The sequence below is a fragment of the Tetrahymena thermophila genome, assembly GCF_000189635.1.
Source record: "Tetrahymena thermophila SB210 genomic scaffold scf_8254598, whole genome shotgun sequence".
In the NCBI taxonomy this organism is placed as follows: domain Eukaryota; phylum Ciliophora; class Oligohymenophorea; order Hymenostomatida; family Tetrahymenidae; genus Tetrahymena; species Tetrahymena thermophila.
The window spans coordinates 249606-267927 of NW_002476369.1; the positions used below are offsets into that span (position 1 = coordinate 249606).

The 18322-nt window shown below is 21.0% G+C and overlaps 8 protein-coding genes across 8 annotated transcripts in view; 4 read left to right on the forward strand and 4 right to left on the reverse strand. All coding sequences in view use genetic code 6, as the record gives it.

Annotated features, from left to right (window-relative positions):
* TTHERM_000753680 (hypothetical protein) overlaps nt 1-89 on the forward strand; it is a gene marked incomplete at both ends in the record, with an annotated part of 452 nt that extends 363 nt beyond the window's left edge. The window contains one exon of the mRNA XM_012798197.1: nt 1-89. This exon is cut by the window's left edge and continues 150 nt beyond it. Coding sequence (XP_012653651.1) covers nt 1-89 — 89 coding nt within the window.
* Nucleotides 90-149: 60 nt separating this feature from the next.
* On the forward strand, nt 150-1360 carry TTHERM_000753691 (hypothetical protein; the record flags this gene model as incomplete). The annotated part of the gene is made up of 4 exons (XM_012798198.1): nt 150-496; nt 700-789; nt 970-1059; nt 1270-1360. 4 exons carry the CDS (start codon nt 150-152, stop codon nt 1358-1360), a joined length of 618 nt encoding a protein of 205 aa, XP_012653652.1.
* Nucleotides 1361-1932: 572 nt separating this feature from the next.
* Nucleotides 1933-2915, reverse strand: TTHERM_00754680 (hypothetical protein; the record flags this gene model as incomplete). Its single annotated transcript, XM_001018364.2, has 2 exons — nt 1933-2690; nt 2801-2915. 2 exons carry the CDS (start codon nt 2913-2915, stop codon nt 1933-1935), a joined length of 873 nt encoding a protein of 290 aa, XP_001018364.2.
* A 1251-nt stretch (nt 2916-4166) lies between these two features.
* Nucleotides 4167-5287, reverse strand: TTHERM_00754690 (hypothetical protein; the record flags this gene model as incomplete). The annotated part of the gene is made up of 3 exons (XM_001018365.2): nt 4167-4278; nt 4348-4393; nt 4573-5287. The coding sequence occupies 3 exons, from the start codon at nt 5285-5287 to the stop codon at nt 4167-4169; spliced, it is 873 nt and encodes a 290-aa protein (XP_001018365.2).
* Nucleotides 5288-6991: 1704 nt separating this feature from the next.
* TTHERM_00754700 (cytochrome P450 family monooxygenase) lies at nt 6992-8515 on the reverse strand (the record flags this gene model as incomplete). The annotated part of the gene is made up of 1 exon (XM_001018366.3): nt 6992-8515. The coding sequence occupies one exon, from the start codon at nt 8513-8515 to the stop codon at nt 6992-6994; it is 1524 nt and encodes a 507-aa protein (XP_001018366.2).
* Nucleotides 8516-9378: 863 nt separating this feature from the next.
* Nucleotides 9379-12864, forward strand: TTHERM_000754728 (hypothetical protein; the record flags this gene model as incomplete). The annotated part of the gene is made up of 12 exons (XM_012798199.1): nt 9379-9417; nt 9486-9535; nt 9839-9928; nt 10214-10303; nt 10573-10662; nt 10957-11046; nt 11290-11379; nt 11618-11707; nt 11981-12070; nt 12209-12298; nt 12542-12631; nt 12825-12864. The coding sequence occupies 12 exons, from the start codon at nt 9379-9381 to the stop codon at nt 12862-12864; spliced, it is 939 nt and encodes a 312-aa protein (XP_012653653.1).
* Nucleotides 12865-13777: 913 nt separating this feature from the next.
* TTHERM_000754729 (hypothetical protein) lies at nt 13778-14209 on the forward strand (the record flags this gene model as incomplete). Its single annotated transcript, XM_012798200.1, has 1 exon — nt 13778-14209. The coding sequence occupies one exon, from the start codon at nt 13778-13780 to the stop codon at nt 14207-14209; it is 432 nt and encodes a 143-aa protein (XP_012653654.1).
* Nucleotides 14210-16392: 2183 nt separating this feature from the next.
* TTHERM_00754730 (cytochrome P450 family monooxygenase) lies at nt 16393-17916 on the reverse strand (the record flags this gene model as incomplete). Its single annotated transcript, XM_001018369.2, has 1 exon — nt 16393-17916. One exon carries the CDS (start codon nt 17914-17916, stop codon nt 16393-16395), a length of 1524 nt encoding a protein of 507 aa, XP_001018369.2.
* Nucleotides 17917-18322: the final 406 nt, after the last annotated feature.

An 18322-nucleotide genomic window follows, 5' to 3' on the forward strand; every position in this document is an offset into this window, starting at 1 on the left:
CGTATGAATGCCAAACATATTAAAAAATAATTTTAAGTACTTCTTTTTGCAAAAAAAATATCATATCTATAAATAGGAAAAAATTATGACTTGGATATACTTGTATGAGATTAAAATTCAAGGTAATGATAATCTTGAATAAAATTTTGATGTAGCCCATAGTTATTTAAGTAGTTTTTCCTTGTAATATTATCTTTAAAATATCTCAAAGATAAATACTTTTCATTCCACCCCAAACACTAAATATAGTTAATTTAAAAGTTATTAAATTTTCTTTTCCTCCCCTAATCTAAGTGAGAATTATAACAAGCCACAATATTTTTTACAAAATTTTCTTTTCTTTTTCCTCATCTTAAATAAATTAATAAATAATAAATATTTTTGGTTTCTGTTAAAATATTTTCAGAATGAATTAAATTGATGTTAATGGCTGTAAGGTTATAGCTGATGCATTAAAAAGTTGGCCTAATCTCACAGATTTTACACTAGATATTAAGTAAAATAATTCATTTTTTTTATTTTTTGAAAATCTCTGAAAAATGTAAGACTAATTTATTTCTTTGTCTTAAATTTATTATATTTTTTTGTATTGTTCAATTATTCAAAATATTTCAATTTTAATTTAATTCTCAAATGAGTTCTTTATCTTAATTTGCTTGTTTATTAATATAAGCTAACATATTTTTTTAAAAAATAAAGGTAAAATTAATTAAAAGACGAGGGCATATTAGCTATTAGTTCTGCTTTAGTAAAATGCCCCAATCTCTCAACTTTAACACTTCGTCTTTAGTAAAATATTTTTCTTTATTTTATGAAATATTTCTTTAAAAAAAGTGTAAAAAAAGAATAAACATTTCTTATCAGTAACACAACTAACTACTTTTCAATTTGAGTTATTTATTTTCTATTTAAAATTGATAACTTCTTTATTATTTATTAAAAATATAAATTCCTTTTCAATTTCTAAAGATTTAATTAAATCACTCCTATGGGTAAATTGACTTTAGTTTCTTTGATCTAAAAGTGCAACAAGCTTTCAATTATGAAATTAAACTTTTAGTAAAAAAAATTGATTTGATTTTTTAATTTTATTTAGTATCTTTTATTTTCTTTGAATTAACATATAAATAATTTACTATAATTGAATATGTGGTTTCTTATTTTAACAAATTTTATATTTAAATTTTGTTTTTGGTTTTTAAATTTTAATTATCATTTTATTTTTAAATTAATTTATTCTTTTTTCAAATTTTTTATTTAATATTAAAGTTAGAATTAATTCAATAAAGAAGTTGATTCCTAGATTATCAAAATAACTCTAAAATTTAAGAGATTGGTTATGAAATATCTATATTTATGATAAATTTAAGCCTGATTATCTTTATTAAAATAATGATAAAATGTGTTTTGTAATATGGAATTCTAATAGAATTTAATTTCTAAATTAAATTATTAAATTTGATTTTTTAATTTTTAGTATTTTCAGTTCTAAATAATCTTCGTGAAACACTTAAATTTATATTTTAAGTTTTTTACAAAAATTAATTATTCAACATCACTAAGAAATGGAATATAAAAATACTTTACAAAAAACATAGAAAGTGGAATTTATTATTTCTTTAAAATATTGATTAAATTTTTTTTAACATAAAAAAGTCTTTAATGAATTTGTAAATAAATCTAATATTTAAAAATAAAAAATTAAACTTTGGATAAGTAATTAATTATAAAATCTATTTTTAAAAAAATATTTGTAAACTGAAGCATAAGTAATTTTTATTTTATTTTAATTTTTAACAAAATCTTTAAATTTTATTAACATTTAGAAATTTAAAAAATAGTCTTCTAATACAATTTGTCTTAAATTTTTTAAAAACATACTATTTTTAATAGCAATAATTATAATTTAATTAAATTCTTTAATATATAATTTCAAGCATTAGCGTCAATCAAAAAATATAATAGTTTAACCATTTATATACTTAGAATGTTTTAGAATTTTTAGAGCACAAGTATTTGTAAAATAGTATGAATTCCAATATTTAGTTCTTCATCATCAAAGATTAAGAAGGCTTTTTTTGCAAAAAATTAATCTAGACTTTGGCTATCTTTGATTATGTCATAAAATTACTATTCTTCTGTTGTTATTCTATCAATTTTATCATACTTCTATGGGATCCAATTTTAAAAGTTATCATGAATACAAATGTCAACTATTTTCGATGGTTCTTTGCTGGTTTTTTCTTTAATGAGATTATATAGTTTGTGGTATTCTTAAAAGCTACACTCCTAATCAATGGTTATTTCAATTTATTAATTAAAAATTTCTAAGTCAGTATCGAAGCTTTTAATAATATTTTCTATTTTATAAATTTTAAATTCTATCTTTTTACAAGAAATTATTTTAATTAATGATAGATCAATATTTAATTTTTCGTTCTCTATGTAGTCTACTATTATATTTGAATAAGGTGAGTTTATTTAAATATTAGGAAATGAACCAGTATAGCAGGGGCCATAGTAATTGTAGACACCATCTAATTATATTTAGATAGTTTCGATTAAATGGCTTTTTTAAGAAATATCCAAATCGAAAAATGTAGTATGATCTGGGAATTCAGGATAGCAGTCATGAGATCCTGATATATCACACTAACTAAAACCATATTGGTTATAATTATGGTCTAATACTTCAATGGATTTAAAGAAAAATTTTCCTACACTTATTTAAAGGGAGTATGATATAAATTAATCATTTAATATTATTTTTTTACATAATTGTAATAATTTGGTTAATTACTTTAAACCTCTTAATTCTAAAAATTGATTATCTTCTTATTGTAATTCAATATTTTTTTGTATTCTTTGAATATAAACTTTATATTTGACTATTAAAAAGTTTAGAAATTTCTCATTATTTATTCTTTTTAGCTTTTCAATTTCTTTTGTCTATTTTTCAAAATTCTAATGCTTTATTTTTAATTTTACTCCATCCTCACTTTAATTTATTTCTTCATTGGATAAATAAGATTCATCATCTTCAGATAATTTAGAATCAATTTGAGTACCCTTAGAAGCACAGTAAGGCTAATAGTCATGATTATATTTCAATTTTTAAGTTGTAATCTTTTGTTTTAAAATAGATAAAATGAGTTTTATTATCTTCAAAAATTGGTTTGATTTTATATTTGAGTTATTTTCCTAAAGTAAAGTTAATTTTTTAAAGATTTTAGGCTAAGCCATATAAAAGCTCATAATTTCATATTTAAAGTCTTAAGGTTTATTTTTTTTGTTTTGAAAAGTTTAGTATACCCATTTTTCTAAATGTTATATTTGCTTTTTAATAGAAAAACTCACATAAGACTAAATTATTTTTAAATCGCTTTTTAAGTATTCCATTTTACTTACTATTTGAATTTTTATCTTTTTTTTGTATTATTTATTATTTATTTTTTAATTAATTTATTTTGATAGATAAGATTGAAAAATTCTTTAGCTTTTATTTAAGTTTTTGATTTTGTTTGTTTGTTTGTTTGAAAATAGTATAAAAACCCACATTAATTAATTATTTTGTCTACTTGATTGAAGTTTAAATTTAAATTTATTACTGAAACCCGCTTTTTATATTTAATTAATTTATGTAATAAAATTGCTAGTCATTTTGTTTCTTTTATATAAAAAATTCTTTAGCTTTATTTAAGTTTTTGATTTTGTTCGTTTGAAAATAGCATAAAAACCCGCATTAATTAATTAATTAATTATTTTGTCTACTTGATTGAAGTTTAAATTTAAATTTATTACTGAAACCCGCTTTTTATATTAAATTAAACTATGTAAATAAATTGCTAATTATTTTATTTCTTTTATATTAATAAATAATCAATTAAAATTAGTGATGAGTAGAGGTTACTTATAATATCAAATACAGTACCGTTCACGATATTTGAAATGCATATATATAATTCAAATAATATATTAAATTATTAAATATTTGATAGTGTATCCATTAATTTTAACAACTTCTTAGTATAGTCTTTCCCAACTGTTTAATATAATTTAAGCAGAGTTGAGGGGTCACATTTATTTCCTTTACTTTTTATTAGAAATTATTAATGAATGAATATTTAGTAGGTGGAAAATTTTCTTAATTTTAGATTTTAAATAGTTCAAATATTTTCAATTGGGTTTTAGTCTGGCGAATTTGAAGGCCAGTCAGAAACCCATTTGATATATTGTCTTTTAAAAATTTAATACTCAAAGAAGCTGCATGCTTAGGGTCTTTATCATAAAAAAGGATACTTTGTTTATTACCATTTTAATAGGTTTTTCTATAATATTTTTATATACAGTTCAGAATTCAAATTATCTTAAAAAATGTGTAAATCTAGTGCTTCTAATTAATTTTGTTGAAAATAAAGATCTGTACCAACATTTTGAGTTTGGTAATATATATATATATATATATTTAATTTAATTTTAATAACTTTAGTTATAATTTAATTAAATTATTTCATAAATAATTTCAAGCATTAGCGTCAATCAAAAAATATAACAGTTTAGCCATTTATATACTTAGAATGTTTTCGAATTTTTAGAGCACAAGTATTTGTAAAATAGTATGAATTCCTATATTCAATTCTTCATCTTTAAAGATTAAGAAGGCTTTTTTTGCAAAAAATTAATCTAGACTTTGGCTATCTTTGATTATATCATAGAATTACTATTCTTTTGTTATTATTCTTTCAATATTATCATACTTTTATGGGATCCAATTTGAAAAGTTATCATGAATATAAATGTCAACTATTTTCAATGGTTCTTTGCTGGTTTTTTCTAAAATGAGGTTATTTAGTTTTTGGTAATCTTAAAAGTTACACTACTAATAAATGATTATTTTAATTTATTAATCAAAAATTTCTAGGTCAGTTTCGAAGCTTTTAATAATATTTTCTATTTTAAAAATTTTAAATGTTATCTTTTTACAAGAAATAATTTTAATTAATGATAGATCAATATTTAATTCTATGTTCTTTGTGTAGTCTATTATTATATTTGAATAAGGAGAGTTTATTTAAATTTTAGGAAATGAACCAGTATAGTAGGGTCTATAGAAATTGTAGACTCCATTTAATTATATTTCGATAGTTTTGATTAAATGGCTTTTTTAAGAAACATCCAAATTGAAAAATGAAGTATGATCTGGGAATTAATGAGAGCAGTCATGATGTTCTTATATATCACACTTATTGAAACCATAAAGCTCATAATTATGGTCTAATACTTCCATAGACAAAAAGAAAAATTCACCTACTCTTATTTAAAGGGAGTATGATATAAATTAATCATTTAATATTATTTTTTTACATAATTGTAATAATTTGGTTAATAACTTTAAACCATTTAATTCTAAAGATAAATTATCATCTTATTGTAATTCAATATTTTTTTCTATTCTTTGAATATAAACTTTATACTTGACTATTAAAAAGTTTATAAATTTCTCACTATTTATTCTTTTTAGCTTCTCTATTTCTTTTGTCTATTTTTTAAAATTCTAATGATTTATTTTTATTTTTACTTCATCATCACTTTAACTTATTTCTTCACTGGATAAGTAAGATTAGTCCTCAAATTATTTAGAATTATTTTTAAAACCCTTAAAAACGCAATAAGGCTGGTAGTCATGACTATATTCCAACCTTTAAGTTGTAATCTTTTGTTTTAAAATAGATAAAATGAATTTTATTGTCTCCATAAATTGGTCTGATTTTATATTTGAGTTACTATCCTAAAGTAAAGTTAACTTTTCAAAGATTTTAGGTTAAGCCTCATAAAAGCTCATAATTTTATATTCAAAGTATTAAGGTTTCTAATATTTGTCTTGAAAAGTTTAGTATACCCATTTTTCTAGATGTTATATTTACTTTTTAATACAAAAATTTACATAAGACTAAATTATTTTTAAATCGCTTTTTAAGTATTCCATTTTATTTACTTATTGAATTTTTATCTTTTACTTTTGTTATTTATTATTTATTTATTTTTTAATTAATTTATTTTGATAGATAAGATTGAAAAATTCTTTAGCTTTTATTTAAGTTTTTGATTTTGTTTGTTTTTTTTGAAAATAGTACAAAAACCCAAAAACCCGCATTAATTAATTATTTGTCTACTTGTTTGAAGTATAAATTTAAATTTATTACTCAAACCGCTTTTTATATTTAATTAAATTACAAAATTTTTAAATTAAGTATCTCACTCTTAGAAAATATAATTGAAATTTCTAAGTTTTTTTAAATTTGAAAAAAAATATTAATTTTTATCTTGTAAATTTCCAATCATAGCTCACTCAATTTACAAAATAATTTTAATAACATTTATAAAAAAAAAATATACAGTAAGATTAAAATTTAAATATATGACTACATAAATGTTTCTTGTTTATTTTCACTTAGTACTGATATTATCGATATCTTATAACATAGTAACCACTCCTTTTTGAATAATAATTTCTAATTTTTTGACTATTCGCTAAATGAAATCTATGAAAACAAATTAACTCTCTCAAAAATATAATGAATATATTCATATTTTACTCAATAAATATCATTAATTTCTATTTTTAATGCTTTGTCTATTTATGGTAATACATATTAGAAAATTTTACTATATTAATCAGCTTTAGATAGAAGCATAATCAATTCAAATAAGTAAAGTAAAGTAAAGTAAATTAAATTTAATAAATAAAATAATTTTTGAGCAATAATACTTTTTTTAGGGGATTTAAAAAAATGAATAATAATAGGAAATTATTTAAAAAAAATTATTTTTCTAATTAAAATTTATAAAAAATATAAAAAATTTGCTTAAATTTTAATTCTAATAATTATTCAGTTTTAAAAACAAATCATTTATAAATTATTAAAAAAGTTAATTTAATGTTAATACAATTAGACAGACTAAACACATTTAAATAAGTTATTTAGAAGATTCAATAAGCTTGTCTTTTAGTTAGGTTTAAAATTAGAGGATTTTTTATTTGATAATTTTATTTAATAACAAATTCCAAAACGAAATCATTTGGCATTTGTGGAATCTAATATTTTTTTACAAATTCAACAAGTACAATTTTTGCTTGCAAATTTGCAAGATGCTGACCTATACAGTTTCTCATTCCGCCAGAGAAAGGCAAATAGACAAACGGATTTTCTTTGATAATGTTTTCAGCAGAATGATCAAGCCATCTGTTTGGATTAAATGTTAGAGGGTCTTTGAAGTATGTTTCATCAATTTAATTGCTAATCAAACCCACATTAACGTAAGTACCTTTTTAAATATTATAATTTCCTATTTTATGGTCAACCTTAGCTTCACGGGTAAATAAAATAGGGGCACTTGTATTTATTCTGATTGTTTCTTTGAAACAGGCCTAAAGAAAATCTAACTTTTAAATATCAGAAAATGAGTAATTTTAGGGTAGACTCAAAACTTCTTTTTCTACTAATTTAAAGTAATCAGGATTTTTGATTAAATAGTACAACATCATAGTTAAAACACTTGCTAAAGTGTCTCTTGAAGCAAAATAAAGGCTAAAAGTAAGCTCTAATATATCAATAATTTCTTTTTCTTCATCCAATTTATGTCCTTCTTTAATTAAAAGAGCAATTATATTAATATTTTCTGACTCTTTGTTCTACTCAGCATGAGATTTCTCTCTTTTAATAGTATCTAAAATAATGTTTTTCATCTATTAGCGCACATATTAAACTTTTTCACAGATAATCCTATCTGATTTTCTGAGTTTAAGCTTCACAAATCTCTCTCCTAAGATGCCAGGGATAAGATTCAAATAATGTTAAAAAATTTCAAAGCACATTGTGTCAATTGCATCGTAAGGATTCTTGCCATCAATTTTATAGTCATCTATGTTAGCGCCCATAAAAATTTAAACAGAAATAGCGCTATTAATTGCTTCAAACGACTTTTAAACTGAAAAATTTGAGTCATTTTCTACTCTATCAAGCATCATTTTTGAAATTTTGCGAATGCTATTTAAATAATTTACTACAACATCAAACTTAAATAACTTAGAAATAAATTTTCTTTTGCTCTTCCATTTTTCTCCTTCTTCTAAAGCAATACCATTTCCAAGAAATTATTTAAATCCAACTACAGGAGCCTCAAACTTGATGTAGTTCTACTGATTTTATAAAAACTCATTAATCAGATTGGGATTTGTAAATATTAAAAGTGCTCTATCTAGTAAATTAGACAATATAGCATCTTCTCCTTTAAATTTATCATCAAATTTAATGTATTTTATAGTCTTTAAATTATCACTCGATGAATAATCCATCCATTCTTTAGCCATACCAGTAACTGGATAGTATTTGTACTCTTTAATTCCTTAATTAGCATAAAAGCGCATAGCCATTTTAGTTAAAACATAATATTTTATTACTAAAAATATTATAAATGCGAGAATCGAAGCACCAATAAGCTCTAAAAAAGCCATATTATTATTTTTTAATTATTTCAAATTAAGTAAAGCAATTCAATTTATTTATTTATTATTAATTTTATAGATTTATGTTGACTGGGTCTATTTGAATAGCGCTCATAACTTTTATTTGTGGTAAAAATGTTTGTAATCAGAATTTGAATCTAATAAATTCTTAATTTAAAATGAAGAGATTCAGGCTGAAATAAAATATCTTTTTGTAATCAAAAATTTAATCTTATATTTTTCGGATTAAGCCTGAGCTGAATTAAAGATATATTTATCGAACATATAATTTAATAGTAAGAATATTAAAGAAAGAATGCATAATTTTGGAGAAGTTTCTAAATGATTTTTATAAAATTAAAGCTAAATTTCATTTTATCTATTATAGCTAAATGCCTTTCTAAAATCTAGTGATCTTGTATTACTTTTTTGGGAAAATCCTTAATTTTAAAAAAATATTTTCTTAAATAAAAATACCGTAGGTACTCTTGAGTAAGGATGAACAAAAATATTTTATTTAAAAAATTTTTCCTCCTTATACCTTAATAAGATGTTCTTGCAAAAAAAAACTAATGAAATTTGATTTATCTTGAGATATGGTAGATATAATAAATCTACTGATTACTAGACTAAAACAGAAATAAATACCTACTAAATAGAAAATTAATATTTAATTATCAATATAAAATTAACTTTTTTGTGATATCTCTTACTAAAAGCAAATTTATAAATTTACATTTGACAATTATTATAAATTATTTGTTATTTTTATTCAAATTAACTTGAAATAAAGTTCAATTATATTATTTTTGTATTTTTGATTAATTAAATTTCCATAAATTTTCATTCAAAATTATTGTAAAAAAAAATAAATGATATAATAGAATAAGTATTTCTAAGATCTAAAAATAGTAAATATTGATTTTGTATTGAATATATCAAATAAAAAAATTATTGTTTATTTTTAATAATACAAAAGTTCTTAAACTCTCCACTTTAATCTCATTAGGTTCTCCACATTGATCTGAAGTATATTTAATTTATTAATATTATTATTATTATTATTATTATTGATGTTTTTATTATTTAGAATTCAAGTTATTTTGAATATTATTATTTTTATATATGTTTATTTATTTGTATTAATTAATACAAATATATTTTTTAATTATTTTAACTTACTTTTATCTCAATTTTTATTTCGAATATTCATTGTTAATTTTTTATTATTTGATACTTTTTCTTCATTTTTTTTTTCTAACTAACTAACTAAATATTTTTCCCTTCTAATTAACTAAATAACTAAATATTTTATCTTCAATATCTTAAAAGTAAAAATTAAATTGGTGATGAAGGAGCATAAAATTTAGGTTTTAGTTTAGCAAAGTGCACTAATCTCTCAAAATTGGTACTAGATCTTAAGTAAAAGCAGTTGATTTGTTATGGCTTTTTATATTTTTTATATAAAAACGAGTTTAAAACAATATAACTTAATAATAGCGTTTTATTTAATTTTTTTTTTCTTTTTTTTGTTCTGGCAGGTCTTGTTTTTTTTCTTTTAGTTTATAAATTTTACTCATTTTTTCATTTTCAACTTTTATTTTATTATTAATTCACTTCTTACTATTTAATATTTTTTCTTCATTTTTCCTTCTAACTAACTAACTAATTAATTAATTATTTATTTCTTCTTCGATATTTAAAAAGTGAAAATAAAATTGGTGCAATAGGTGTATCAGGCATAGGTTCTGCTTTAGAAAAATGTAAAAATCTTTCAAATTTGACGCTTAATATTGAGTAAAACAATTTATTTGTTTTGAATTGCCATACTTATTAGTATAATATAAAAACGAATTTAAAAATCCTTTTAATTTATTTAAAAGTTTTTTATTAGATTTATTTTACTTTTTTTTTTTCATTGCTTGTTAGTCTAAATTATTTTTTCATTTTCAATGTTTGCTTTAATTATAAATTAATTTATTAATTAAATTATTTATTTCTTATTATTTCATATTTTCCTTCTAACCAACTAATTAACTATTATTTTTTATTCAATATTTAAAAAGTAAAAATTAAATTGATGATAAAAGTGCATCATAATTAGGTTCTGCTTTAGCAAATTGCACTAATCTCTCAAATTTGACACTAAATCTTAGGTAAAAACAGTTTGGATTGAATTATTTTTAATATAAAAATGAATTTAAAACAATATTACTTTAATTTATTTATTTATTAACCTTTTATTTATTTTATTTTTCTTTTTTTTATAATGTATGCTTGTATTTTTTTTCTTTGTTTGTTAGTTTAACTCATTTTTCCATTTTCAAGTTTTAGTTTTATTGTTAATTAATTTATTAATTAATTCATTTCTTATTATTTCATATTTTTTCTATACTTTTTCCTTCTAAATAACTAATTAGCTTTTTATTTTTTATTCAATATTTAAAAAGATGCAATAATATTGGTACGATTGGTGTGTAAGGTTTAGGTCTTGCTTTAGCAAAGTGCATTAATCTCTCAAATCTGGAACTTAATCTTGGGTAAAAAATTTATTTGCTGTGGATTGTGATATTTTTTAATTGAAAAATTATAAGAAGCTTTTTATTTAATTTCATTTTATTCTTCTTGTGTTTTTTTTCTTTGTCAATTTAACTCATATTTACATTTTTAGCATTTGCTTTTATTTTTAATTTATTTAATTCTTATTAATTAATATTTTTTACTTCATTTTTTTCTTCTAACTAACTAATTAACTATATTTTTTTTCTTCAATATTTAAAAAGGGTTAATTAAATTAATGCAATTGGAACATCAAGCTTAGGTTTTTCTTTAGCAGAGTGCTCTAATCTCTCAAATTTGATACTTTATCTTTAGTAAAACAGTTTATTTGTTTTGGATTGCCAAAAAAATGAATTTTAAATAATAAAAATAACTCTTTTAATTTATTTATTAGCTTTTTTAAAATTATGCTTGCATTTTTTTTATTTGCTTATTAATTTAACTTATTTTTCCATTATCAACTGTTGCTTTTATTATTAATTAATTCATTTTGTATTTTTAATTTATTAAACTAACTAATAAACTATCTATTTTTTTTCAATATTTAAACAGGTCTAATTAAATTGGTGATGAAGGTGTATTAGGCTTAAGTTTTGCTTTAGGAAAGTGCACTAATCTCTCAAATTTAGAACTTTGTCTTTAGTAAAAATATTTTATTTGTTTTGGATTGCTATCAATTTTAACATAAAAACAAATTTAAAACAATATAATTAATTAACTCTTTTAATATAAGTGTATTTATTAGTGTTTTATTTGATTTATATATAATTATTATTCTGCTTGCATTTTTTTATTTGTTTGTTAATTTATCTCATTTTTTCATTTTCAACTTTTGCTTTTATTTTAATAAATTTCTAATTATTTAATGTTTGTTTCTTCTTATTAACTATATATTTTTCTTCAATATTTAAAAAGGTTTAATTAAATTGGTGATGAAAGTGTATTAGGGTTAGGTTCTGCTTTAACAAAGTGTACTAATCTCTCAAATTTAACACTTGATCTTGGGTAAAAACTGTTTATTTGTTTATCATTATTTGTTAATTTAATTTATTTTTTTATTTTCAACTTTTGCCTTTATTATTAATTAATTTCTTCCTTCTAATAAACTTATGAACTTTATCTGTTTTCTTAAATAATTAAAAGATTTAATTAAATTGGCAATGAAGGTGCATCAAGCTTAGGTTTTGCATTAAGTAAGTTCACTAATCTCTCAAATTTGGAACTTAGCCTTGAGTAAAAACAGTTTATTTGTTTTGGATTGATATATTTTCTAATATAAAAATGAATATAAATTAACATAACTAGCTCTTCTAATTTATTTAACTTGATTTTCTTTTATTCTTATTCTGATTGTGTTTTTTTTGTTTTTTAATTTTCAACTTTTACTCTTATTGATAATTAATTAATTTTTTATTATTTCATTTATCCCTTCATATTAACTAATTAATTTTATATTTATTTTTAATATTTAAAAAGCTAAAATTAAATTGGCGATGATGGTGCATAAGGTTTAGGTTCAGGTTTAGGAAAGTGCAATAATCTCTAAAAATTAGTACTTGCTCTTAGGTATAAAATTTTTTTTTTTGGATTATGATATTTTTTAATATCAAAATGAATTTTTTATAATAAATTCTTTTAATTTATTTATTAGCTTTTTATTTGATTATTTTTCTTGTTATAATTTATTTTACTTATGATTTTTATTGATTTAAAATTATATATTTTATTTAAAAATTGTATTGTTTTAAATCTTTTTAAGCTACTTTCACTAATTTAAAATAAAAGTATAAACGAAATGAATGAATCATAATAATTAAAAGTAGAAACCAAGTGTCGTAAATCAAAAAGATTGGTTATCTTTAAAAATTATTTCTTATTATGATAAACAAGTGATGAAAAAGGATGAATAGATGTAATAATATTTGAATAATATAATATGTAAAAAATGTTTTATTGAAATTTATGAAATTTTTGAATGTATAAATTTGTTTTTTACTGAAAATACTTAATTCAATAAATCTAATTGATAGAATTTGTAATTCTAATTATTAATTAGAATATATATTAAATTATTAATGAAATTTAGAATTTGTTGATAAAAATTAAAAAAATTACTAACAAGGATAAAAAAATCTTAAAAAACATAGATTTATTTTTTTAATTAATTAATTAATTAAATGAAAGTTTTATTTAGATGATCATCATATATGTTTAACCTAAGAATCATTACCTTTTTTAATAAGGTTTTAATTAAAAGATTCTGATTTTTTTTAGAATTCTTTTGATTAATCGGCTAAAATATCACTGATTCCAGTTTCATTAAGCATTTTAAGAGTTTCTATACCAATTGGTGGGGCAGTTTACCAGTTTAATGGTTTACCACAACCTAATCCTTTGACGTTACTGTTATAAGTACCTTTATTCTCAACTTCTTTTTGTTACTACTTTTTCCATAATAAATTTCTCCAGTCAAAAGTAAATTTCATAAATGATTTTCCACCAGAGTAATAATCTTTTTCAAGCTGGCGATTACCACATGTAGTATTATCACAGCCAGCTACTTTAAGCCAAATTTATCCACAATTAGGACATTGCTTTAGTAGATTTTATGGTGCTTAAGGATTCAATAAGCTATAAGACATATTTTAAGAGGCTGCTTTACGTACTTACTCAACAATAGGGATAAAATAAGATTTTAACTCCAAATAATGCATGAAACTATCAACTTCAATCATATCTTTACCATATTTATTTTCAAAGTCTTCGAGTATTTCCTCAGCAATTTTCGCAATGAGTACATTACAAGCATGTAAAAATTCATCCTTATCACTATCACTATATATCAACATTTCCTTTAACATATATTTTGATACTTTATCGAAATAGTTCTTATATTCAATAATATATTAATCAAAATTCTCGAATAAATCAAATGTGTATCTAAACTCTTATAAATTAATGTCGAGCTAAACTGCTTTATTCTAGCAAAGGCTTTTGTAAATAGCATTGCATAATTCTTCAGGATCAGAATCTTTACCTACAAAAATAAAAGAATTTTATAAGCTTGGATCTTTTTTCATCAGTTTTTCTTTAGTTTCTTCATAAAGGCTTCTATTTTCTGGAGTGTCATCTCTATCCCAGTGAGTAATTATAACAGTTATAAGATGTTTCCATTTATATAAAAGTTTCAATTTTTCAGATATATTTTTTTATAAAATCCCAAACTTATGATGGTATTCTATTAATATAAAAATTCTATTTATAGGTCCCTCAATTAGAGCAGAGCGTAAGCATAAAGCATGTCCAATCTTATCATCGTCAGCGCTAGTACCAGGAGTGTCAAGAATGTAAAAAGATTCTCCATAGGCAGAGCTACTTCTAAAAGAGTTTCTAGTAGTTGAAGTTCCATGATTAGAAGTCTTCTGATTTTTATTTGTTATTTTGTTAAAATTAGTTGTTTTTCCAGAACCAACATCACCAATAAATACTCCTGAAGGAATAGAATCCTGCTATATTTAAGTTTAATTATAAGTAAAAAACAAGTGTTTTTTATGAACACTTACAGCCATTCTAATTCTATTTAGATTATACTTGTTTGTTTTCTTTTCAATTTAATTAATTATCAAAAAATTGAGATGATCGATCGATCTACTCACTCTTTAAACAGATTATTTAATAAAAAGATAATATTCTAATATATCTAGATAATCGATGTCTATTTATAAATTCTTCATGTCTATTACAAAAATAAATCAGTTTGATCATTTATTTACAAAGTTGCATTTATAATTTAATTTAGAATATTTAAAAATCATTGTCAGATTTTAATGGTAATTAATAAATTCTTTGGTTTCTTTCATTTAAAAAATAAAAGAGTTTATTATTTATAATAAAAATTAATATTCTAAAAAGAATATATTAATAATAGATGTCTATTTCTAAATTCTTGATGTATATTAACTTTGTAAATAAACAATTTAACTAATTTATTTTTCTGTATCAAAAAAACTAGTTTTAGTTAGTTAATCCTTATTTAAACATGAATATTTAGAAAGCGTTTCAAAATACTAAATAATTATTTGAATTCATTCATGCTTAAAAAAGGTTCCAGATGAATGTTTGGATAATAGATGTCTAAAATTTTCCAAATAACTGTTTGAATTAATGTTTAATTAAAATAGAAATTAATAATCAAAAGGATTTAGAATAAATAAGCAATCTAATATATAAAAATATATTAGTTGAATATTTTAGAGTATTCAGAATATTTTAGAATATTGAAAATATAAATTCCTATTTTTAAATTCTAATAATTATTTGCCTTCATTCTTGCTTAAAAAAGGTTTTAGAATATATAATAAATTTAACATGTAAAAAATAAATTAGTTAAATAAATATTTAAGAATTGAATGTGAAAAGGATTTTCAAACAGATAAATTTGTAATGATATTGAATTTATTTGTTTTTAGTTTTTAAAATTATGTGAAATTTTAGATTTTCCAATTAAAAGATTCCAAAGGCGTATTATTATCTTATTTTAATTTTAATGAATTATTAATATTAGTTTTTCCATCATTGAATTTTAAAACTAATTAAAACTCTTTTCTAAATTTTAATACCTATCTAACTGTGCTTGCTTAAATCAATCACTCAACTCTTTTATACATTTTAGAATTAATTTAGTTTAAATTTGAGTTTTAAATGCATATTTAATAAAGTAAGTATATGGATAATATGCAGGGATCTAAAAAATATACTAAGCATTAAAAAGCATATTTTTTTAAATTTATTTTCACTTAGTACTGATATTATCGATATCTTATAACATAGTACCACTCCTTTTTGAATAACAATTTCTAAGTTTTTGACTATTCGCTAAATGAAATCTATGAAAACAAATTAACTCTCTCAAAAATATAATGAATATATTCATATTTTACTCAATAAATATCATTAATTTCTATTTTTAATGCTTTGTCTATTTATGGTAATACATATTAGAAAATTTTACTATATTAATCAGCTTTAGATAGAAGCATAATCAATTCAAATAAGTAAAGTAAAGTAAATTAAATTTAATATAAAATAATTTTTGTGCAATAATACTTTTTTTAGGGGATTTAAAAAAATGAATAATATAGGAAATTATTTAAAAAAAATTATTTTTCTAATTAAAATTTATAAAAAATATAAAAAATTTGCTTAAATTTTAATTCTAATAATTATTCATTTTTAAAAACAAATCATTTATAAGTTATTAAAAAAGTTAATTTAATATTAATACAATTAGACAGACTAAACACATTTAAATAAGTTATTTAGAAGATTCAATAAGCTTGTCTTTTAGTTAGGTTTAAAATTAAAGGATTTTTTATTTGATAATTTTATTTAATAACAAATTCTAAAACAAAATCATTTGGCATTTGTGGAATCTAATATTTTTTTACAAATTCAACAAGTACAATTTTTGCTTGCAAATTTGCAAGATGCTGACCTATACAGTTTCTCATTCCGCCAGAGAAAGGTAAATAGACAAATGGATTTTCTTTGATCATGTTTTCAGCAGAATGATCAAGCCATCTGTTTGGGTTAAATGTTAGAGGGTCTTTGAAGTATGTTTCATCAATTTAATTGCTAATCAAACCCACATTAACGTAAGTACCTTTTTAAATATTATAATTTCCTATTTTATGGTCAACCTTAGCTTCACGGGTAAATAAAATAGGGGCACTTGTATTTATTCTGATTGTTTCTTTGAAACAGGCCTAAAGAAAATCTAACTTTTAAATATCAGAAAATGAGTAATTTTAGGGTAGACTCAAAACTTCTTTTTCTACTAATTTAAAGTAATCAGGATTTTTGATTAAATAGTACAACATCATAGTTAAAACACTTGCTAAAGTGTCTCTTGAAGCAAAATAAAGGCTAAAAGTAAGCTCTAATATATCAATAATTTCTTTTTCTTCATCCAATTTATGTCCTTCTTTAATTAAAAGAGCAATTATATTAATATTTTCTGACTCTTTGTTCTACTCAGCATGAGATTTCTCTCTTTTAATAGTATCTAAAATAATGTTTTTCATCTATTAGCGCACATATTAAACTTTTTCACAGATAATCCTATCTGATTTTCTGAGTTTAAGCTTCACAAATCTCTCTCCTAAGATGCCAGGGATAAGATTCAAATAATGTTAAAAAATTTCAAAGCACATTGTGTCAATTGCATCGTAAGGATTCTTGCCATCAATTTTATAGTCATCTATGTTAGCGCCCATAAAAATTTAAACAGAAATAGCGCTATTAATTGCTTCAAACGACTTTTAAACTGAAAAATTTGAGTCATTTTCTACTCTATCAAGCATCATTTTTGAAATTTTGCGAATGCTATTTAAATAATTTACTACAACATCAAACTTAAATAACTTAGAAATAAATTTTCTTTTGCTCTTCCATTTTTCTCCTTCTTCTAAAGCAATACCATTTCCAAGAAATTATTTAAATCCAACTACAGGAGCCTCAAACTTGATGTAGTTCTACTGATTTTATAAAAACTCATTAATCAGATTGGGATTTGTAAATATTAAAAGTGCTCTATCTAGTAAATTAGACAATATAGCATCTTCTCCTTTAAATTTATCATCAAATTTAATGTATTTTATAGTCTTTAAATTATCACTCGATGAATAATCCATCCATTCTTTAGCCATACCAGTAACTGGATAGTATTTGTACTCTTTAATTCCTTAATTAGCATAAAAGCGCATAGCCATTTTAGTTAAAACATAATATTTTATTACTAAAAATATTATAAATGCGAGAATCGAAGCACCAATAAGCTCTAAAAAAGCCATATTATTATTTTTTAATTATTTCAAATTAAGTAAAGCAATTCAATTTATTTATTTATTATTAATTTTATAGATTTATGTTGACTGGGTCTATTTGAATAGCGCTCATAACTTTTATTTGTGGTAAAAATATTTGTAATCAGAATTTGAATCTAATAAATTCTTAATTTAAAATGAAGAGATTCAGGCTGAAATAAAATATCTTTTTGTAATCAAAAATTTAATCTTATATTTTTCGGATTAAGCCTGAGCTGAATTAAAGATATATTTATCGAACATATAATTTAATAGTAAGAATATTAAAGAAAGAATGCATAATTTTGGAGAAGTTTCTAAATGATTTTTATAAAATTAAAGCTAAATTTCATTTTATCTATTATAGCTAAATGCCTTTCTAAAATCTAGTGAT